At 37.5% G+C, this 25,064-nt stretch overlaps 1 protein-coding gene and 1 long non-coding RNA gene across 8 annotated transcripts in view; one reads left to right on the top strand and one right to left on the bottom strand.

Moving 5' to 3' along the window:
• The window catches only part of FRY (FRY microtubule binding protein), a 179,952-nt gene that overhangs the window by 137,193 nt on the left and 17,695 nt on the right, over nt 1-25,064 (bottom strand). For 2 of the 7 annotated variants that reach the window (XM_060686265.2, XM_034411106.3), the window contains exon 1: nt 11,798-12,191. The exons of 3 other annotated variants lie outside the window; for them this stretch is intronic. In XM_060686265.2, coding sequence (XP_060542248.2) covers nt 11,798-11,996 — 199 coding nt within the window. In that variant the 5' untranslated portion in view covers nt 11,997-12,191. Of the gene's footprint in view, nt 1-535; nt 1,175-11,797; nt 12,192-25,064 lie in introns of those variants that run through there. 2 more of the 7 variants (XM_060686266.2, XM_034411124.3) reach the window with 1 other exon arrangement.
• LOC132710314 (uncharacterized) lies at nt 1,186-2,528 on the top strand. Its single transcript, XR_009621023.2, has 2 exons — nt 1,186-1,317; nt 2,388-2,528. It is a non-coding gene; the product is annotated as an uncharacterized LOC132710314 (long non-coding RNA).

Raw genomic sequence — 25,064 nt, 5'->3', positions numbered from 1 at the left:
AGTTTATTATACCAGGAGTCCATCCTTCCTACCTTACTCTATTATTCAGTTAAATATGTAAAAATATTAAGATGATTTATCATTTTTCCCTGTAGGAGAAACACAAAATATGTCAAGTGCTGCTATTCAGCTGAAGACCCATTCTCCCCACAAATGAAAGTCACAAAACCAAGCAAAAACATTTAAGGATGGTAAACTAAAATCATGCCACCCTGCTCTTCTCTAGATTCAAAAGATGAACTTGAGAGGTCTTTTGAAAATCCCAGCAAAACCAGGTAGGAAGTGAAATCCTTCCTTCCTCCTAAAGATGATGATTATAATCATAGCTATAATTACAACCGCAATTATGATTTGCTAGCGAAGTACATCATGGGAGCCTTCTCCCCACAGAAAGACATCACTTGGTCACCAAGCTATCAGCCCCAAGGCAAGGATGCACTGGGTTCATGCTACCAGCAATTCTGTAGGAGGTGGAGAAAGAAAAAAGGAAAAAAAAAAAGAGAGAGAGAGAGAGAGAGGGAAGAAGCTCACTCACTATTGCTCCAGGATTTCAGTAAATATTTGATACTGATTTCAAAGAAGCCGGAATCCTGTTGGCTGGCCATGGTTGCGGCATACAAGGAGATTCTCCGAGAGCAGCTCGTCGAGCGGCAGGTACTTTGCCGGCGAGATGGGACTGTCACCAGTTAGTGATGTAAACGGAGGGGTCAGGAGAGGAAATGAAGTCTCCGCAGAGCCTCTCCTTCCGCTCCTGAGGGGCGCTTGCTCCTGCAGTAGCGGCAGCTGCTGCTGCTGCTCTCTCGTCCACGGACAATGAACGAAGCAGCCTTGGCGATGCTTGTCCTCGGCTCATCCTTCACCGAGCGTGCCGCCTCCCCATCGCACGGAGCGTCTCCCCGGGAAGAGTCTAAGCGCCCCTTCTCACCATCCACCAGCTCGCTTAAAGCGCCGCCGCTGCTGCTGCTGCTGCTGTTGTGGGCTGCGGCTACTGCTGCATGAACGCCGCTGTCTCCTTCTTCTTCCTTGCCGGGTATTAGAGAGGAGCGGTCGGAAGGAAAAACACCTCTTCCTGCAAAACGCCCCGCAGCAGCCCAGGCAACCGGGGCGGCCCGGTGATTCGCCACCGACGAGAGCTTCAAGGGCCTTCCTCTCTTGCAGCCCCGGCGCGCGGGACGGAAGATGGGAAGCCAGCCGGAGTGGTTTTGTTTTGTTTTGATGCCAGCTGCTGCTGCTGCTGCTGCCGCCGCCGCCTTGTCAGCTGCTTCCCTCCCAAGAACAACAACAACGCCTAATTCTCAACAACTGCATCATGCTGCGGTAAAGCCCAAACTGCACCCATCCAGAGGGTGCAGTGACGGTGCCTCTTTTCTCCTCCTCCCCCAGGTTTTGCCCGGCGCTTCTCCGCGCTGCCTTAGTTGTTTGGGTTCTTCTTCTCTCTCGGCACCAGACAAATCGGAGCGGCTGCCGATACCATTTTGTCTTGGGTCAGATTTAAAGAGACAGCAGCCAGCGGAATAATGGCTTACTATATGAAAGCCCCTCTATGTATGCCCCTTATTTCATGGATATGGCCAAGCTACAGTAACATCCCTTTTCTGTACCAAGTTGGCCACCTGCTTTAGCAGAAGAAATGAAAATTGTACTGAAATCAAAGAGACTTCCTGATTACTCTCCCCCCCCCCCAAAATTAAGGTATATTTTACAAAAACAGAGCCCTAAAAATTGTCACTACTCTGAACTGGATGACTATGGACTACCCATATATGGGCACTTTGTACAGGGCTTCAGTGTCTGGAATATTGTCATTAAGCAGTATTTGTTTGCAAAAATAGAGGACTTTCCATATGATGAGCAACTGTGTTTCCACAGACAAGATTCTATGCATACACTGTGTATTTGTATGTGCATGTATGGGTATACATATGCGCATGTACATGTGTGTGTGAGAGAGAGGGAGAGGGAGGGAGGGAGAGAGAAAGAGAGAGAGAAAGAGAGGGAAGGAAAAAAAAGAAAGAAAGAAAAAGAAAGAAAGAAAGAAAGAAAGAAAGAAAGAAAGAAAGAAAGAAAGAAAGAAAGAAAGAAAGAAAGAAAGAAAGGCTTTTGACAGATTTCTAGCACACATAGCCAAAAAGGCTATACAGTATATTATATTAAATATGGTAGTATTTAAAATGCCATAAGTGAGTGTGACAATAAAAACACAAGTTATCCCTCTGAAAATTTCTTCAATTCCATCAATTATACCAATTATATCTTGTTGCTACTGATTTAAAAATAGTGTATATCCAAACAGCCATAAATAGTACCCTTTATTTATGTACCACAAACATATGTGATTTCTCATAGAATATAATAAAATCCTCATATCCCTTTTTGATTACTTCCAGAACCCTCTCTGAACACAACTCCAAAAAGCAGCACTTGCAAGACTGATGTCAGCAGAAGTAATTGAGACAAGAAGCACACCCTGAAGTACTAATTCTATCTTTATTGTAAGATTACATTAACAGAATCTTTCAAGTCTGAAAGTACATCTCTTGCACTTCATCTTTACAGTCCAAGAAATTGGGGGGGGGGTGTCCTTCTGAGACATTTGCTATGCCCCAATCCTTCTGGAAACTCAGCTGCTCTTCTCTGACCATTACCTAGTCTGTGGCTCCCTCTCCTACCTCCCAAGGTCATTCTCACATCCCATTACAGAGGCAGAGCTTCGATCACTACATTGTGGCCACTATCTTGACTTTTTTGACCTATGCTGCAAACATCCCTGGCTCTCAGATGCACCCTTGCAAAATCAGGATCTGCCCACTTGCAGTCATTTCGTATCCATTTTTAATTACCCTTGAAGAATGCTGAGATATCTCAGCTGATTTCTCAGGTGATCAAAACACAGGCATTGACTACTGAATGGAACAGGCAAAATATAATTATTGCAAAATTTTAAATAATGTCATTGGTTCACTGTCCATTTCTGAAAACATTTCTAATTTTGACAATAGCTCTTAATGGCTGCAGTCTGTATATCTGGAAAAAAGCCTGTTCCTACATTTTAAATTTTAAGCTTGCTCTTGGTGCCCCATGTTCTAAAGTTAGACTTATTAGCGAACAGGAAAGAACCTGTTCCTCTCTGAATGGCTTCCTTGATGCCAACATTGATGTATAATTCAGAACAGTATGAAATCAGATCAGTTTTTAAAGGTCTTATGCAATTTCCTGTCTCATTTTTTATTTTAAATTACTTTAATTGATGGCTACAACCTGACCTAGAAGCTTTCAGATTGAAGAGGTACAAATTTATTAAGCATACAAAATAGCAATTAAACTTCAGATATAATATAATTTAAAACTTCTAATAAGTTTAGTAAAATTAAAATACAAATTTACTATATTGATGAACATTATAATTTGAGGAAAATAAAATGCACAATTATATTTAGAATGAAAAAATGTCCTTTTCTATTATAATTTGACATAGGACCAGGGCATCTTTTCATGCATTTTTAAAGAACAACCTTAAATACTTAATTTATTGAACCAGCTCTGCTCCAAAGTTTAAATTACTTATTAATGTCCATTTCTTTTCTGAACCATTTTGTCTAGTGTCCTCTGATCAAAATATTTATAATAGAATTGTTCTCATAGCATCTGCCAGTATACTATTAACAAGTACTTTCATAACACACAAAACTGGCCATGCATGGTATGGTGTACATTAACTGCCTTGCTCTGGAATTACCAGTTGAAATGCAAATCAGCAATTCTACCTGTATGACCTGAAAAAAGGAACTGATTTGCATATTTTCTACCTGTAAAAATATCAGAAAAAGAAAAATCCTCAACCTCCTTCCCAAGTAGACCAAAGCTGATGAATGAGAAATTGAAATACCATTATCAAATCTTAGGATGGATAAAATGTAGGATTCAAATGCAGATACTTATTACATTTGTTTTTTCCTGTGAGAAACATGTTCCTCTGCTGCCCCCAAGTGGCTTCAGAAACCAATGTTAGCGCAGCACAAGGATGAGCCATTAAACTATAGTATGAATAAACAACCACTTTACCATGTTTTCCTCTTGTCTATTAACCAGCACAAAACTATGCCAGACTTTAGGTTGACTTCAAGAAGAAAATGACGAAGTGGTAATGGGTAATAATCAGAAGGCTGACTTCCTAATTCTTGTTTCATGTCTGTCTTCTGTTAGATCTCCAATAGGGTTCTAGCTGATCATGGTTATGCCACTGAGAAAAGGATGAAACTGAAACTTGGAAAGACAAGAAAAAATAATTGAGAACTTGTCAAGAATTCAAGTCTCCAGTATTAGATGGACTATTGGTAATCTTAAAGAACTCCCATGAGAATAACAAAGTTCCAGAAGATTGGAAGAGCACAAATAGAAGGTCTCAATAAACTACTGTCCTGTATGCTTGAGATCTTTACTGCAAAAGGCAACATATTTGTGAAAGTTAGGATAAGTATGGTACAAATAACAGGATTTAGCATGGATTAATCAGAGATAAACCATGCTACACTAACATTGTTTTTTGACAGACTAGTTTAGTAGTTCAGGAGAATGCATTGGACATAGTGTAGAGATGAATCTCAACTAAATCTCCAGCAGAATATGATAATATTCTGGATTATACTGTTAGATGTAGACACAGTTAAATTAATGCACCCTAAAAGTGTTCAGTAATGATTCCAGGTTAACTTGGGAGGAGGTTATCAGGCCCCACACGATGCTATCCGGGGCCCTGTGCTGTCCAACATTTTTTATCAGTGGGGACCTGGTCAGAACAGAGTCCGGTGGAAAATTACTTTATGTAATCTGAAGTCTTGTTCTTATTGATGCACTTTAAGATAGTCTTTGTCTTTTTCAAGACTTTGTCTTTGTCTTTTTTGTATCATCATCACACTACTGGTTCATGTTTAACTTGTGATTGACAAGGACACCCAGATCTTTTTCATGTGTACTATTGCCAAGCAAAAAATGCCCTCTCCTATACTTGTGCCTTATGTGTACAGGTATTTCCAAATGTTCAAATACCAATATTTCAAATGTTATAGTAGGCTGAACATACTTGGATCTTTTAATCTTTCATCATAGGGATTAATTTTCAGACATTCCCCATTTTAGTAGGTCTCTTTTGATCTTGCTCCAGTTTTCCATTGGTGTTTTTTTTTTCTCTCCAAACAGTGGTGTTCAGAATCTATATTCCATGTGCTACAGATGACTAGTCCAATTGGAATCTTATGGGTTAGGTTGACAGATTATAATTAACTCCAATTTATTAAGTGGATTCTGTGGCTTAGAGTGGTTTTGAACTTGGACCTTAACTGCATCACCATCAGCAGCTTCTAATACCCTTAGGCATCAGCGCTATAAGATTCAAAACACTTTTTACCTAAACTCAATTTTTCTCCTTTCATGGGAAGAAACAAACAAATGGTAAATTAATTGTAACAAGATTAGAATAATCACAACAAAATAATCAGTTTTCCTATAAGCCTGAAAGAACAAAATATTTCAGGATATTTTTTGTTCTACAGTATATGGAAAATATAAGGATCAGTCAAAACAGTTCTGCCTGTCAAAAATTCCCAGTTCACATACAGATAGGTTTCAAAGGAAGAACTTTAGCTTAAATTCTCCATGAAGTTTTAAACTTCTAACATGCCAAATCAAGCATAGAAGCTCCTATGCTTTCTGAAGCAATGTTGTAGCATGCAGAATGTATTCATGATTTTCCTAGTCACATAAATTTAGATTGAGTGCACAGCTTGAAAAACTAAATCTCCATGCAGTTCCTGAACACTTGGATAAATCTTGAAAAACCTGTACAGAAAATGCAAGTACCTCTAGTTCTGAATATATTAAAGAAAATTATGAAACACATTGAAATACAATTAAATGCAATTAAATAAAGTTATGTCTCATCCCAAAGTTGTGCATACTTGGAAAGCAATCCCCAGAACCCCCTCCTACATAATATAGAATGACTGAGTAGAAAGTAACCTTGGAGGTCTTTATGATCAACGCCCTGCTAGCTTAGTCATGTGACTTCAGTGGTTTGGAATAATAGTATAGTTCCAATGATCACTAGTTATGAGTGCTTCTTGTCTTTTGACAAGACGCAGTTCTGTGGGTGTGGCTTATGGGCGTGGTTTGATGGTCATGTGACAATTCTTTAGGATTTAGCAGAGGTACTGGTCTACCAGGCTTTTAACTGCTTGTAGAGCTGTACCGGTCTACCCATTTGTTCTTGGAGCGTCCTGGTCTACCCATTTGTATTTCGAGCGTCCTGATCTACCCATTTGTTCTTGGAGCGTCCCAGTCTACCCATTTGTTTTTTTTTAGCGTCCCGGTCTACCCATTTGTTTTTTTTTAGCGTCCCGGTCTACCCATTTGTTTTTTTTTAGCGTCCCGGTCTACCCATTTGTTTTTTTTTAGCGTCCCGGTCTACCCATTTGTTTTTTTTTAGCGTCCCGGTCTACCCATTTGTTTTTTTTTAGCGTCCCGGTCTACCCATTTGTTTTTGGAGCGTCCTGGTCTACCCATTTGTTTTTTGAGCACACTGGTCTACCACCACACTGCCTTTTAACATTGATCAGCTGTAGGGTGGCCCTTTGAAGCCCCGCGGCAAGAGTTTAAACAGTTTTTTTCCTTCCAGCCAATCAGCTGGGACTCGGGAGGCAGCAAAAAATTGGGGACGGGGCCAAATAAAAGGTAAGAATAACGCGGAGGGGGGCGGGAGGGCCCAGCTCCCGAACAAAGAGAACTGGTTCAGTGACGTCATATCGTCACTGCTACCGGCTCGGCTGAACCGGGCCGAACTAGGAGAAACCCACCACTGTGTTGAACCCCCTGCCCCAGAATCTATTTTGTGGCCTCAGAGTATTCCCAGATTGCAACTGAAATATATTAAAAAAGTCATACAAGTGAGTAGTGTTTTGCTCATATTTGCCATTAAAAGTTTTCTATTAAACCTATGTGAGAATTAGGCTTAGAATTCTGTGACATTTTAGTCATGGAACATCACAGGATGACACATAAGATCTGAAGACCTTGGATTCATAAATTGTATTATGTACTTTGAAAAATATTTTATCCAAGAGATCCAGGAAGAGGTGATTCTTGCATAAATTGTTATACTATAAATCTCTGTCACTCTCCACAGTAAAGAACAGTTGGGCAGATCACCAGGAGGATTCAATATATATTGTTCAGCACATTCTTCTAGATCTACTGAGCATTAGGCTCAGCCTGTCTTGCTCCAATTTACTAAGATTTCCTTGCTTTAATAATACATATATTCCCTCAATTTACTCACATACACATACCAATGAATTATAGTCTGATCTGAAGCTTATCTAAATACCCTTTTGAAGCTGCCTCCCCTCTGCTTATTTAAATAATTTTGGGGAACTATAAAGCCAAAATGGGAATCAATGCCAAACTAAATTTCTTAGGACTTATTTCAAGTTTCCTTCTGTGTCTCTTCACAGCAAGCCTGGTATCAGTAAGAATGAGAGCAGCATCTGGCCACATACTTTCATTTATCTGAGTCCTTCACTAAGTTTGATTCCTCCAATTATTATTGTTAATTACATTTTATCTTGGTCTACAGAAATAAAATACCGTATTTTTTGGACTATAAGACACATTCCCCCCCCCCAAAATGGGTGGAAATGTCTGTGAGTCTTATATAGCAAATATTGTGGTGAGGGAGTGGGGGTTGGTGCGGTGCCAATCAGCTGGTGATCCCTGCTGCCTATTGCCGCCGCCCATTCGCGATGAACAGCAGCAAACGGGCTGCAGGGGTGAATGGGGTGTGGCGGCGGCAAACAGGCAGCGGCGAACGGGTGACTGAAAATGGGAGGCACAAACAAGCCTCAGCGGTGGCAAATGGGTGGCGGCGGCAAACAGGCTGCGGAGGCAGAGGCAGATTTTTTTTTCTTGTTTTCCTCCTCTAAAGCTAATGTGCATCTTATACTCTGGAGCGTCTTATAGTCTGAAAAATATGGTAACTGGAAATTCTTTGATTCTATTGAACTCATTTTTGAATGCTTGGGCATGAATGTGCAATAGTAGCTTTGAGGCAATGGATTAAGGATATTGATATGGTGTGCAACTGGACCTATATTTCTTCCCAATATTATATTCCTTGTTAGTTCCTTTATTCTCATGAAACCTGTTAGATATTTAAACCAAATTATAAAATCTAAATATAGGAAAGCAGTCTCTCTGGCATGATTTAATGTCTGCCTGATTTAATGCCCATGTAACCGTTTTAAAAGGGAGATTGAAGAGCATTTTATTTGAGTTAAGACTTTGTCTATGTGGGGGAGGGGCAATTGAAACCATCAATTATGTTTATTATATTTTTCTATTTTATCCTGATACACATTTAGTCTTGACCAGCTTAGAATTAAACAAATTCTTCAGGCATCCTGATCACTAATATTTACCATTTTTATGTTGATACAGTACATATGATTCTGTTACTTGAGGCGTAGCCTAATGGTGGTGCTATATGTAAAATGCAAAATCAAATAATATGTTTAGCTTTATGATTGGTACTTCCCTGCATATATGTAATCTGTTTATTATAACAAGTTTTATTACATCATTGTCACTGAGTACAATAAATACTCGATTCTTAAATATGCATAATTTTCAAATCCTACCATCCTCCAAAAGCTACAAATACGTTTCTGTGCATAGTGTGCCTGTATACTGTATTAGCAGATGCATTCACTGTGGCCCTTGGAATAGTAGGAAATAGAGGAATAAGAAATAGGAATAGCTTCTATTGAGCAAACAGTTGCAATCCTTGCTTTAAGTTGTTCAATAAACTATATATATCCTGGTGGTCAAGAAAAGGGGAGAAAATAAATCCCATTCACAAGTTCACTGGGAGAAGAAAGGATAGGAAAGGTAAGTAGATACACCTGGTCTTGGATAGGGTAGCACTGCCCCAGTGTGTAATCTAGGGGATTCTCTTGGACTTCCAATTCCTGTTCGAGGAGGTGGCAATCGTGGCCAGGAGAGTCTTTGCGCAATTAAGGGGTTATGCGCAAGTTATGCCCTCTCCTGGACCAAAAATCACTCATGCCCTAGTTACCTCCTGCCTTGACTATTGCAATGCATTCTACATGGGATTGTCCTTGAAAAGCATCTGGAAGCTCCAGGTGGTTCAAAATGCAGCAGCCCGCATGATTTTGTGCAGATCTCAGTGTGCATATGTGTTACCTCTCCTTTGGGAGCTGCATTGGTTGCCGATTTGCTTCCGGATGCAATTCAAGATGGTAGTTGTCATCTTCAAAGCCCTTCATGGCTTGGGACCAGGTTATCTCAGGGACCGTCTCTTGCCGGTCACATCCACTCAACCCATTAGAGCAGGGAGGCAAGGAATATTGCGAGTTCTTCTCCCAAGAAGGTACATCTGGTGGGACTCAGAAAAAGGGCCTTCTCCGTGGTGGCTCTCTCCCTCTGGAATATCATCCCTTCAAAAATCAAACTGGCTCCCACTCTGACACTCTTTCATAAGACCCTGAAGACTTGGTTTTGCCATAGGGCCTGGGGAACTCACAGTGAGATGGAACCCATCAAATGGCTTATTTGACTATGTGTTGTCATTGGGTGGGGTGGGGTTAGTATCTTTTATTTTTATTTTTTATTTTTTCTATAATTGTTTTTATTGTTTGTAAGCTGCCTAGAGTTGCTGTGAGCAAATAGGCAACTATATACATTTTCTAAAAAAATAAATAATGCCTGGACCTACCACAAATCCCCCATTGTCATGTATGTATTACTTTTATGCTCAGTATATATAGGTAGTGCTCAATTTGCCATAATTAGGGCTGATAAAAATTGTCATTAGGCAAGGCCTCACAGGACAGTACCCAATTTTATGAACTTTTTAGCTGTGGTAGTTAATTGAATCATCATGGTCATTAAGAGAGACAACATGGGATTATGTCATGCAATGTTCCCTGCCAGCTCCCCCACTGACTTTACTTGTCAGAAGCCAGCTGAAAAGGAATCATGTGATCCTGCTGCAACCACTGTAAATGTGAACTGGTTGCCAAGTTCCCAAATCATGCTGACTTGACTATGACTATGGGGATGCTGTCACGGTTGTAAGTGTGAGGACCAGCTATAAGTCACTTTTTCAGTGCCATCATAACTTTGAACAGTCACTAAACAAATGATTATAAGTCGAGGACTAACTGCATGTACATTTCCACATATACTTTTATATATATATATATATATACGTTCCTGAAAAAAAATTTTTTTTCAAGATACAGATGAAAACTGTATCCAAAACTTCTCATATTTCAGTACGTTCCTTCTCATCTTAGAGTTCTAATACAGATAGTGCTTGACTTACAAAAGTTCATTTAGTGACCATTCAAAGTTACCACGGCACTGAAAAAAGTGACTTACGACCATTTTTCACATTATGACCCTTGCAGTATCCCTCAGATCCATGATCAAAATTCATATGACTCATATTTATAACAGTTGCATTGTCCTGGGGTCCCTTTTGCAATCTTTTGACAAACAAAGTCAATGGGAAAGTTAGGTTCATTTAACAACCATGTAACTAACTCAAAAACTGCAGTGATTCACTTAAATGTGGCAAGAAAGTTCTTAAAATGGGGCAGAATTCACTAAACAAATGTCTCGCTTAGCACCAGAAATTTTGAGCTCAATTGTGGATATAAATCAAGGACTAGCTGTAATTATGCAGACTGGGCCTGGTCCAAAAGGTCCATACGTGATTTTAACTCTGCACATGAAGCAGGTGTTGTGAAATAACTGATTCAAATATCTGATTCAGGAATCAGGAAGTTTTATATAGCAGAACACACCCAAATCACCTGACTCTGTATTTAGTTAAAACCTTGTAGATGTCTACTTATAGCTGACAATTTAAACGAAAAATGCAAAGTCATTTACAAATGTTTTTTTTTCCTTCCAGGGCTTTTAAAATGTTTTTGCATTTATAATGTGTTCTTAAATCAAATCTGCTTTCATTTTAAAATTTTAGGGGATGTGTCCTTTTTAAAACAAGAATCCCAAATCTTTGATATCAACCCTGTATGAGTTCTTAAATGGGATTCTGAATTAAAATCAATTTGACTTTCTTATCCAGATATTTTATTTAGTATTTGAAAAAAATTGTTGCACACATGCAAAAATATAGGTTCTTAATATGCTTTAGAACTTCTCTATCTGTACAATGAATTTACAAGTAATCAACATGTTGTCTTAACTCCTCTACTATTTTAAATTAAAGCCGTAAATTACTGTTCCTTATTTAATTGAAAATCTGATTAAGAAACACAAATCCACCTGAGGATTAAATATACCGATTACTGCAAACATTTCCTAGTTCAGTGCAAAACAAGGATTTAAAAGCATGTTTTTCAGAAGAATGATGTTTTTTATTGATAAGAACTAGAACTTGATATAATAAGAACTGTCAAAACTGCATACAAATAATTCAAAATAGAATCTGGTTGTTTGTGCTTTCTTAAAAGCACTGTAACATCCTAAACCTGTTTATCAAAAATGCTACAATATAGGAAGCAATATTACATTTTTCAATAGACATGTTTCAAAGCAATGAGGTGATTCAGTTCAATATTATTACTGTACGCTACCATTATTTGGTATTTTAAAATATGTATCATTTATGTGTAATAGATGTTTAGAAATCTCTGTATTTTTAAAACATAAAGAAAACATTAAGAACGTGCAACAGCAACTTCCTGACATGTCCTACCTGGAAAGAGTGATGGTCTTTTCTTAGGGCGTCTCGGATGGATGGGTTCTAAATTCCTAATATTTCTTTGATAGTTTCCTTTAATGTCATTTCTGAGGAGATCCGATGGTAGACTACTCCGTCTTAGTTTATAATCAGCTTGGTATGAAGTTAACTGACACTTAGTTCTAAAATGAAGATTACTGTCACCAATTGCCATTGCAGCACATATATTAAAACGACTACTCAATTTCTGGAAACAAAACAGCTATGGAAGCAGAGTTGCAGATCAATCAAATCTTTTACTGATGAAAAGCAGTCACCAACCATTTTTAATGCTTAGCCCAGCACTTGTTTGGTAAGTTTAGCAAGTGTGAATAGGCGTGGGCAGAACTGAGTGTAGAATTACCACCAAATCCCTCCTTTTAAAAGTCAAGTACCTCAGGGGAGGAGGCATAACAAAATCATTAATGCAAAGAGAGACATGTAGATTACTGACAAGGTTACCTCACTAAACTCATCAACTCCCATTATGCAGAGTAAAAAACTGGTTTTGAAAAGCTGCTGTAATTCATGCTTCACTGTTCATGTTTCTCTGCTTAGCGACAGATCAAATGCAGAGACATGTCTCAGTAAATATAGGAGCTCTGCAATTTAGTATGTGCTGTTATTTGCTTAAATATCAGATACGAGCAAAACATTTTATTTAACAGGGTACCTGTTTTCAATCTACTGCTTTCAAGATGGTTTGGACCACAAGTCCCATAATGCCGCTCATTAATCTGAATTTATTTAATGAGAATGATTGGATTATTAATCCCACTGGTTGGAATATGTCAAGTTAGGGAAAATGGCAGCATATTATTTATTTTAAGAATGTTAACTGTTTTGACACCTATACATTGAAGGATATTCAGGTTTTATAACAGATTTCAAATCTGCAAACCTGGAATATGAGTACTTTTCTATAATCACTTAATGTATGTAAAGAAAAATACAGCATTGCAATTTATTAGGTTAAATGCATGTTAAATCTAATGAAACCACAAGTACAACTTGTTATTGTAACATTTTATCAATTTCAATATATTTATGTTAAATAAAATTAAGCTCTTCTCTTTGACATTCTGCATTTCTGTAAAGACGTATCATAACTTTTAACTAGATTGCCTCCTGAAGCTATTGATAAAGTGGAGATGCTGAGCTAAACTTTATTTTTAAAAAATCATGCAGGTGTTGCAGATGGCAAATGAGTTAGTTTATTTCTATGCAGTATTATAAAAACAACCCTGTTAATAAGCTGCAATTCTTCAAAAGCTACACAAAACCTGTATATAAGAAATCTTGCATTAATTCCATTTCTATCCTTGTTTTCATCCATCCTTCGGCATAGTCAACAAACTCCTTAGATACCCTGGGGCAAGTTCTTCAGTTAATTGAAGTACAGATGGTAAAGTTTCAACAAGCTTTGTTTGCACAGCTAAAACTTGAATAATTGCTGCACAGCTTTGTAAACATGTTTACACCTGGACAATTTTTCTGTTTTTCTACTTCTTCTTTCCCACTTCTTGCCTCTGATTCAATCTCTCCAAAAGCAAATCCCTTTTTTATAATTAAAGAGATAAATTGATATAATATCATTCAAATCTTCTTCTCAAAGCTCAAATCTAAATACCCCGGAACTTTGGGTTTAAATGTGAATCTTCTGCAAGCTAAATAAAGTGACAACTTATATACCTCCTGACCTTTTTGTAAAATACAGTTAGCTTTTTATATATGGAATTATATGTCCAGCTATATATTATGATGCATTTTTCTTGGGTTTGGATTTATTTATTGCTGCCTGCCTGGAACCTTTATTTCTGAATAGGTGCAGTTCAAGTAAATAGAAATGTCAAAATCCAAAATGCCAGTGTTTGAATGTTTTTGTTGTAAATTTCCCTAGGACACAGCGAAGGACCATAAATGCCAACCAGTTATTTGACCATAATCCAATATACCAGTGATGGCTAAACTTTTCCGGACCGAGTGCCCAAAGTGAACCCCCAAAATGCATTGCGCGCGCAGCCCCCGCACATGCCCCCTACCCCCTGTGCATGCGTGCATGGACCCCCACACATGCCCCCCGCACACGCCCGCCCCTCCACATGCACCCCGCCCCACACACATGCATGCACACAGCCCCACATGTGCCCCCCGCATGTGCATGCGGCCCCCCTGCAGCTTGTACCACTGCATTTTTTCAGATGCAACTGAAGTTTCTAGATACTCTTCAGGAGCAGCCTCTGTAGAGTACATTGTAGGGCCCCTTAATCCAGGAATGGATAGAACTGGTGCACAATACGAAGTTGCAGAAAGACCCTCCTAGTCATAACTCCACCTGCTTCTTGGGCAGGAGTTGTGAGTCCCGAAAGACACCCATATTGTACACAGAGTTAGTTTGGAATAGCACAATCCCATTCAACACCCGAGATAGTATACTCCTAGAATATAAAGCCTTCAAACCTCAAACCTCTTAGTCTTGCCAGGATTCAGTTGAAGCCTATTGTTCATTATCCAGACCTTCACAGTCTCCATATAGAGGGTATACAGAGCATTGCTTAATTTACTAGGGACAGAGATACACAGTTGGGTATCAGCAGCATATTGATGATACCTTACCCTATGGCGATGAAGGAGTTCACCCAGGGGTTTCGTGTAAATATTAAACAGAAGGAGAACACTGATTCCAGCAGCGCTCCACATTAGAGGGTCCAAAGGCAGCATATTTCTACTTGGCAACCATATATATCTATTTTATACTGTTTTAATTGTATTTAATTTGTTTTTACATTTTATGATGTTCACTGCCCAGAGTCACCTGCGGAGCTGGGCAGCTATAGAAATCAAATAATAAAATATCTCCTTTCCAAACTACTGGAATTGACTCTGAAGAAAGGAAGTGAACCATCACAACACCATCTGCAGATTCATCTCACAATAGTATCATCCAGCCCATATTTCATTATTTTATGGAGAGATTGAAACACTCTGCAAGAACCACATATACTCTAGAATAGAATAGAATAACAGAGTTGGAAGAGACCTTAGAGGTCTTCTAGTCCAACTCTGTTTAGGCAGGAAACCCTATACCACTTCAGAGAAATGGTTACCTAATCTTTTCTTTAAAATTTCCAGTGTTGGAACATTCACAACTTCTTCAGGCAAGTTGTTCCACTGATTAATTGTTCTAACTGTCAGGAAATTTCTCCTTAGTTCTAAATTGCTTCTCTCCTTGATTAGTTTCCACCCATTGCTTCTTGTTCTACCCTCCTTCAGGTGCTTTGGAGAATAGCATGACTCGTTCTTCTTTGTGGCAACTCCTGAGATATTGGAATACTGCTGTCATGTCACCCCTAGTCCTTCTTTTCATAAGATTAGACATATCCAGTTCCAGCAATCGTTCTTTATATGTTTAATCCTCAAGTCCCCTAATCATCTTTGTTGCTCTTCTCTGCACTCTGTCTAGAGTCTAGAGTCTCAACATCTTCTTTACATTCTACTTATATATAACACCATCCTAGTCTATTAAATTAAGTAAGACAGAGTCTGATACGAATTACTACACTAGCTTCTCTTAATTTTGCTATTCTTTCTCACCACAAGCATGTTGCTTGATATTCTCTACAAAGACTCTGCTAAACATCAAATTGACAAGTCTTCAGTTTTCTTTCTTTTTGAATATAGGCATAATATTCTCTCTGCTCCAATTTCCTGGGTCCTCACCAGACCTCCAGAAATTTTTGAAGATTGCCAACAGGTCTCTTAGATATCTCTGCTAATCCTTCTGTACCTGTGATGCAACACAAGTGACTTTAAGTTACCTGGATACATTTAAATTAGCTAAATTCTCTCTTATTTTCTCTTTATGTATCCTAACTGAAGTTCCTTCATTTTCTCAGTGGAATAACAATGACCCAGTTGAGCTCCGTTTTCCCCCTGAGAGAAAACAGAGGCAAAATAAGATCTAATCCCACATTACCACTTCACCACTTTCTCTTCATAATGGACTTGCACCCTCTTTGGCTTTTTGTGTCTCTGGCTATTTGAAAGACTGATTGTCAGATTTAGAAAAGCTTCATTTATATCTTCTACCTAGAAAAAACTCTCTCTTTTTATTTTTACTTAAATACTTAAATACTTAACTTAAATATTTTGAACAGAATTTGTTGAAAAAGTAAACTTTATAGGAGATGCTATGATAAATGAAATATTTTGATATCTTGATTTAATATTATTCCCACAATATTCTTGAAGAAAATCAAAACTAACTTTGAAAACAATAATTCTGCCATTCAGATTCTCCAATAAATCCATTCAAAAGGATTTATTCTGTAGCTTAAAAGAACCACAGCACTAGTTCAAATCTAACTAAGGCTAATTTTGACATAACAAAGGCACTCCACTCCACCCTTTCTTACACCACAGTACTTCTCCAATTGCTTGGGGCCAAGCTTTTAAAACACTATTTTACAATTATATCAAATAGTATTGTACATATGCATGCTTCAGCAGGTTCCCTATATGAGGGAAGGGATCTTTCCAAAGCACAGAAGAAAAAGTAACTATATTTTGGAATGCTAAAATATTCTTCCATGGGACAAAAAAATAATGGTTCCATTTCAGCAACAGGGACCAACATTGACTAGTGGGAAATAAAAAATGAGTTTATACAAAGTTCAAAACTGTATTATTATTATTGTTTGTTGGTTTGAGCTTAATGTACTGTGTAAATCATGGTTTATGGCTTAACATAGTGTGTGAATCCAATTAACTGTCATTTATTCAATAAATGATGTTTAAGCAAACTTTTGGTTTGGTACAATATGTGAATCCAGTCTATATGCCTTTGTATTTTCTTTCATGTTAGAAACTCTATTGCCAGGGAGTTTCAGTAACCATCATGCTCTTGAAAGAGCACTCTAATGCACTTGATTTGATCCTTTCTGACAGGTTCTTCTTGCAGCTTGTATTTCTTCGCATCATTTTATTTTGGTTTAGTCTTGGGTGTGACATAGGATTCCTGAATTATTCCTCTCTTAACCGGCCAAGAACAAACTTTGACTTTTAACTCTAGCTTATGCTTCATTTATTATGAGTAGAAGAAATCAAGGATCCTATTTCATGTATAATGCTAAACAAAGAACAGGGATTCATTGTTTTTGCTTGCCTGCTAACAAGAAGAATCAAATGGGATTATTCAAGCAAAATGCATTGCTTACCCTATATGCATATACTGCCAGTGTAAAAACCTCTGACTAATGATCATGTAGAATATAAAAAAAAAAATTGAAATCTTGGCCCATTTTGCACTGAGTTTAATTCTCTCTCTCTCTCTCTCTCTCCCTCCCTCCCTCCCTCCTTCCCTCTCTGTGTATATGTGTGTGTGTGTCTCCCTTTGAGTCACTTTTGATTCCTGCAAAGTCCCTGCAATTTTCTTGGCAAAGTTTTTTTTGGAAGTGATTTGCCATTGTCTGCTTCCTAGGACTGAGGCAGAGTGACTGGCCAAAGGTCACCCAGCTGATTTTGTGCCTAAAGCACGATTAAAACTCATGGTCTCTCAGTTCCTAGCCTGATACCTTAACCACTGCACCATTGTTCACTTTTTCCTGTTGTTCATAATAGGTCTGATTTTTGGGTAGTTTTTGTCTTTTGGATGAAATCTAACAAATTAAATGTTGATGAGAAGAACTTTAGAAATAATAATTACTAAATGATATAACAAAAAAAAACATTTTTCCCAAAGAAAAGAGAATAAAAATATTTTGAAGCACCATACATTTTCCATCATAATCTATTTACAAGTTTCAATAAATTTGATTAGACTTATTTCTAAGTAAGTGTGTCCAGCACTATAAGCCTTATCAATGGCATTGATTAGTTGTCAAATTAGTTACATGTGTTAAATAAATAACTATAACATTTACTTAGTCTAATAGATAGCTTATCAGAAAACATGACAAATATTGATCTTCAGGAATAAAGACTTCAGGCATATTTTTTAATTATTCCATGTTATGTAAAGGCATTTGGGCAGTACCAGTGGATTTTTCTACAATTGAAATCGCTTTCAATAAAATAAAAATATGCTTATCTGTCCAACCAAATTCAGAAAAAAAAATTGAATATGGTCCCCTGGGCTCTTCTGTTTCTAATGTAGTTCATTAGAAATATACAGCAGAATTCTTGCTTTTATCACAATAGACATGTATTTAAGCAACAAGTACCTTTCCACACTTCTAGAAGTTATGCTTGGTCAGGTTATATTTTGCTACCTAATTACTTAAGAACATAATTAAGAACAATTATGGACACCCTTGAATTCTACGAGCAAAGACCAGACAAACAGCTAGCCTTAATCTTCCTGGATGCACAAAAAGCGTTTGATAACCTTAATTAGACATTCCTCATTGCACAACTGGAAAAGATGAAATTTGGAGAAAGATTTGTAAAGATGATTAAAAGGATATACAGTACACAAACCACAAAAATATTAATTAATGGTGAGACAACAGGACAATTTGACATAAAAAGAGGGGTGAGACAAGGATGCCCCCTATCCCCCATAATTGTTTATATTAACCTTGGAAATACTATTAGAAGAAATCAGAAAGGATACAGAAATAACGGGATTAAAAATAAAAAATCAGGAGTATATATTGCAAGCCTTCGCCGATGACATAGTACTTATCTTAGAAAAACCGCTACAATCAGGACTAAAATTACTGACTAAAATACAGCAATATGGAGAAGTGGCGGGCTTGAAAATCAACAAACAAAAACCTAAAATTTTAACAAAGAATCTCACCAAACACCAAGAAAAAGAGTTGGAAAATATGCTAAGAATGCAAACAACAAAAAAGGTCAAATACCTAGGAGTGTGGCTCACCAACAAAATATCGACACTGAAGGAAGGCAATTATACTAAACTGGCTAAACAAGTAGAAAAAGACTTGGAAAAGTGGACAAAACTCCAGTTATCTTTTTTAGGTAAAATTGCCACTATCAAAATGAATATTTTACCAAGAGTGCTGTACCTATTCAGGGTGATTCCAGTAAACCTGGGCAGAACATACTTTAAAGATTTGGACAGGATGATACTAAAATACATATGGCAGAAAAAAAGGCAAGAATCAAATTAAAGCACTTACAGGATAAACGAGATAGAGGAGGAATGGGACTTCCTGATTGGCAGATTTATTATAAAGCGTCAGCATTAACATGGATAAAGGATTGGATTGAATTGAAGAACAGACGAACATTAACATTGGAAGGTTTCGAGTTGATAAAGGGATGGCATGCATACTTATGGGAAGACAAACCCACAAAACAAGAACAATTCTGTAGACATATTGTGAGGAATACCCTGATCAAAACCTGGAACAAAATTAGAAAGATTCACTATGATAAGATACCACGTTGGATCTCTACAATGGAAGCACAAATCTATCCAAATACAATGGACACAAATAAAATGAAAACACACCAGGATCTCTTAAATGAAGAAGGAAAATTTAAAACAATAGAACAATTAAGAACTCAAGGTCTTGAAATGGATTGGTGGCCATACTTACAATTAAAATCCAGACACAAAACAGATATGGAGAAATTTGGAATCCAAAAAGAACTAAACCAAAATCTTATTGGGCCCCAATGAAAAACTAATAACAAAAATCTATAACTTCTTACTGGAATATAAATTAGAGGAGGAGATAGTCAAGGAAAATATGATTACGTGGGCGATGAATTTCGGATACCCTATAGAACTAAACAAATGGAAAAAACTATGGAAAATTAACAGCAAACTAACACTATCAGTACCGTACAAAGAAAATATCTACAAGATGTTTTATAGATGGCATCTCCCACCGGCACGGATCTCCAAAATGTTCCCCAATACATCTTCACTCTGCTGGAAATGCAAAACACAAAAAGGGACATACTACCACATGTGGTGGTCATGTCCCAAAGCCAAACAATTCTGGAATAATATCAAAACCCAATTGGAACAAATAACAGCTCAAAAAGTACCACTAAGACCGGAAACATATTTATTAGGCATATTTACAGGTAATTATGACAGAGAAATAATATATTTGATCACACATATTTTGACTGCCTCAAGGATCACTTATGCACAAAATTGGAAGTTGGAAGAAGTCCCAACACAAGATAGAATAATATCTAAAGTCATGGAATATGCTGAGATGGACAGACTCACCAAGGAAATTCAAGGAAAGGAAGAATTTGACTACTACCTGGTTTGGCAAAGGTGGTATCAATGGTTAGAGGGGAAAACCAAAACCAAAAGAGGATCCTTAAAGAGTAAAACAAAATTCTGTACCAAATAAGATATAACAACGCATAATTAAATATTAAAAAATAATATCGTTATATACGGCAAGAGGAAGGAATACATATCGAGGAATTTAAGTTATTGATGTCGGAGGAAATCAGACATTACGTTTAGATGTTATTTATGTTATTAATGTCATATTTGTCGCATGTGTATGTGTATTTTGTGTGTTTATATATGTAATAAAAATTTATAAAAAAAATAAAAAAGAGCTAAGGGTATGCAAACCCTTGAATAAGGCCATGTCATTATTTCCTCTGTTGCTATGGTTTATTTAATGACTGTACTGTTCTCTGGTACCTAGTAGATTGTTCTGAATCACTTAAAATAAAAGAATGTCTTGTCTAATAAAAAAAAAAACAGAAATACACAGCAGAATTCTTGCTTTTATCACAATAGACATGTATTTAAGCAACAAGTATCTGGATCAGTTCCAGTCGGGCTTCAGGCCTGGGTACAGCACGGAAACGGCATTGGTCACGTTGGTGGATGATCTCTGGAGGGCTTGGGACAGGAGTTGTTCCTCTGTCCCGGTCCTGTCAGATCTCTCAGTGGCTTTTGATACCATCGACCATGGTATCATGCTGCACAGGCTGGAAGGGTTGGGGGTGGGAGGCACCGTTTTACGGTGGTTCTCCTCCTTTCTCTCTGACCGGTCGCAGTCTGTGTTGACAGGGGGGCAGAGATCGACCCCGAGGCCCCTTATATGTGGGGTGCCGCAGGGATCGGTTCTCTCACCCCTTTTGTTCAACATTTATGTAAAGCCGCTGGGCGAGATCATCCGTGGTTTCGGGGTGAAGTACCATCAGTACGCTGACGACACCCAGCTGTACATCTCCACCCCGGACCACCCCAACGATGCCCTTGAAGTGATCTCCCAGTGCCTGGAGGCCGTACGGATCTGGATGGGGAGAAACGGGCTCAGGCTCAATCCATTCAAGACCGAGTGGCTGTGGTTTCTGATGTCCCGATATAGTCAGCTGGCGCCATCGCTGGCTATTGGGGGCGAATCATTGGTCCCCACGGAAAGGGCTCGTAACTTGGGCGTCCTCCTGGATTCACGGCTGTCTTTAGAAGAGCACTTGACGGCCGTGACCGGAAGGATTTTTCATCAGGTTCGCCTGATTCGCCAGTTGCGTCCCTTTCTAGATCGGGACTCACTACGCACAGTCACTCATGCCCTCGTCACCTCTCGTCTGGACTATTGTAACGCTCTCTACATGGGGCTCCCCTTGAGGTGCACTTGGAGGCTCCAACTGGCGCAGAGTGCGGCCGCGCGGGTGGTTATGGGAGCGGTATGGAGCTCCCATGTAACACCTCTCCTGCGCGAGCTGCACTGGCTCCCGGTGGTCTTCCGGGTGCGCTTCAAGGTTCTGGTTACCTTTAAAGCGCTCCATGGCTTAGGACCTGGTTACTTACGGGACCGCCTACTACCATCAATAGCCTCCCACCGACCAGTACGCTCCCACAGAGAGGGGCTCCTCCAGGTGCCGTCGGCCAAACAATGTCAGCTGTCGGCCCCTGGGGGGAGAGCCTTCTCTGTGGGGGCACCGACGATCTGGAACGAGCTCCCCCCAGAGATACGGAGGATTCCGGATCTGTGCACCTTCCGCCGTGAGCTGAAGACTCTTTTATTTCATCAAGCTGGCCTCGCCTAAATCTTCTCCCTTTTAAGTGCAAATTTTAAATTTTAATGTGTTTTAAAATATGGGTATTTTAAATCATGGGTATTCAGCCAAATTTATTTAATTCATTTTATTCTATTTTAAATTTTTATATGTATGTGTTTTATTTCGTGGCTATTCACCGCCCTGAGTCCTTCGGGAGTAGGGCGGTATAGAAATTCAATAAAATAAATAAATAAAATAAAATAAATAAATAAGTACCTTTCCACACTTCTAGAAGTTATGCTTGGTCAGGTTATATCTTGCTACCTAATTACTATTACTATCTAACTGTCTTTTAAAACATTTGCAGATTCACTGATAGCAAATTACTTTCAATGCTATTATTCAACTATTGTCCTACTTTTGAATTTCTACATTCAAGTTTCTTTTCTGGTTTCTGTGTACCCATCCTGATGCTAAAATGTTTACCATTAATGTTTTAGAAACTGGGAAATAGAAAAGAGTTTCTAATTTAAAAACTTTTTAATTAGTGCACAAAATTTAATATTACAATGATTATTGTGATTCTGTATATAATCATAATTTATATAACATGAGATCAATCCAATATGCATGTATCACCTAGTTGGATTAACATTAAGCATCAAAGAGAGATAAGACTAGATTTACTTGTCATTTATTTTTGAATCATTATTGATATTGATCTATTAACAGGAATTCTATTAATAGCATACACATGTCAAAAGAAAACAAAAGCCAATTTTGTCTATTAGTTTTAAAAATGAAAGTAACCCACTGAATTATTACTTTTTTCTACAGATTTTATTTTTCCTGCCTGATACTACTTTGCAGTCTTTGAGAATAAAATTTAACATAGAAGTTAAGGCTCCATTGGGTATGTAGGTATGTTGGTATAAAACTGGATGAATAGGTATTAAGTATAAAACTGAATGAATACAAGGAGAGTAAAGACTAAATATCGAATTGGTTCTTGCAAAATGCTTCAGAGCTGCAGCAAATTACACTAGCAAATTTATTTAGCAAATTTAGTAAAGATTTAATTATTTGACTGACAGTTTCCAAACAGGTTACAGTTGAACTGGCAAAGGAACAAGAATCATTTCCGGATATGTTCCTCATGGAAGACATACAATCATTTTAAAAATGTCCTTGGCATTGTTCCACAAGGTTAATTAATTGTATTAATGGAGGAAAACATCTAATTAAAGAGGGAAACAACTTGAAATATTTCAACACTATCCAATGTGTACTTAACAAAGATGTTTACAACGGATGAATATTATTTAAATATTTTAAAAACTGATATTTGAATGTCAGCATATTTAAATTTCGTAAATAGGCAATACGAAGGAAGGAAGGAAGGAAGGAAGGAAGGAAGGAAGGAAGGAACCAATTTGGAATTGCAGTTTAAACTGAGAAATCAACAAAATATCCAAAAAGAAGATAAGATAATTTCGCAACCAAACTAAACCAAAAGCCACGATTTGGGTTATTAAAATATACAAAGCCAAAGCCAAAACTCAATTGAAATCCATTATGACTTAAAATAATGCATGTATGCCAACCATTCTGTATACCAGTTCTCCTCTCTCTGTTCTGTTGTTTAATTTTTAAAAGGAAAAGCACTGGTTTTTATTTTAACTTTATTCCATGTTTCTTTTGTCTTTTCTTCAAATTCTTTACAGGGAAAGACAACTTATCTCCTCAAAATGAGATGGAATTGGTTGGGGAATGAGAAGTGATCTAGTTTTAGCCCCCCACCCCACCCCCCATGATAAGGACAATTCCCAAACACAGCACTGTTCAGGACATTTCAGATGATGAGAAAATGGATGGAAAAACCACTTGTTAATTTTCTCCCTTCTGAAGCAGATTTTTTTCTAAGAAGAATTAAAGGGAAATTTATGAATTTGTGGTTATTCTATCTCTAGAAATCCTCCAGAAGCTTCTGTAGATAAATCCCAGATGCAGCCCAATAGTTTACCTACAACTAATTATCTAGATATCTCTATTAAACAATATAATAGATAATATAATACCACTAAGTAACATTTATCTATACATAGCACCATTAGGACACATTTTAGACATTATAAATATAAGACCATATTTCAAGGCCACATTATAAACACAAAACCATATTATCAGATTAAATATAAGACCATATTATAAAACTGTTTTAGACAAGTAGAAAACAGTTTTTTTTATTATATGGCTAAATTATGTTTCTTCCAGAGTCAGCTTAATAATTCTGAATTAGTCTAATATGCTGTTGTACAACCATTATCAAAGTTAATGTGTACTTATCTGACATTAATGACTAAGCTGTACTTAGCATTCATTACTTATGGAATTTGTATAGTATGTGTTTTCAAAATAAATGTAAAAAATAATGCACAGTACCTGTCTGCTAAGCAAAAAACAGAGTAAGGCACAGATTCAGCCAAATATTTCTGATATCCAGTCAAGTAACAATCCAGCTACTGTTTTATACAATAACTGATTATAGCCAACTCTTCATTTAATACTGAACAGGAACCAAAGGACTATATTTCATAACTCTACTAGTGACAGTTTTGTGTTCCTGCACCATGAGAAAGCTGTAAACATATAAACATGTACTATTAGGTGGGTAGCCTGAATAAATACATTTCATGAATCAATTATGCTAAAACTGGACTTGCTTCTAGAAACTGGTGTGTTTTATTGCTTCTGCTGGATTGCCCTTAATGACAGGGATAAAAATCTTGCCTTAATTTGTATCAGATGATAATCAATAATGAATTTCTTTTCTCTCCTGAAACTGTAAAAGTGCTTCTAGGAATAAAGATTATAAAGAACAAAGAAAGAAGCTTCTAAGGAAGAGTGAAAAAATAGCTTATCTGTTAGCATGTTTTTTGATAGCCTATCAAACAAAACAGGTTGTCAAAAACTTTATCTGTGATTTACATTATGTGGAAATGTGTGATGCCAACTATTGCTAAAAGCATCAGGGGCCTAGCACAAAATGGCTTTTATATAGTCTAACAGTGAGTCATTGATGTCCTGATCGGCTGTTTTTACATTCCTTCTCCCCATTTGTAATATGAAAACATATAGTAAAATATTGGGATGTATTTACACTACAGAAAATCATTTATCCTCTTGGTTAAGTTTTTTATTATATACAAATGTAATATAGTAACAATAAGTGCTTATGTGTCTTACATTTATGCAGAGATAATTACTAATGTAGATAGTATGT

This window comes from Pantherophis guttatus, chromosome 5 (genome assembly GCF_059756535.1).
Source record: "Pantherophis guttatus breed Tessera chromosome 5, ASM5975653v1, whole genome shotgun sequence".
NCBI lineage: Eukaryota > Metazoa > Chordata > Lepidosauria > Squamata > Colubridae > Pantherophis > Pantherophis guttatus.
This window is presented reverse-complemented; position numbering and strand designations above follow the sequence as displayed.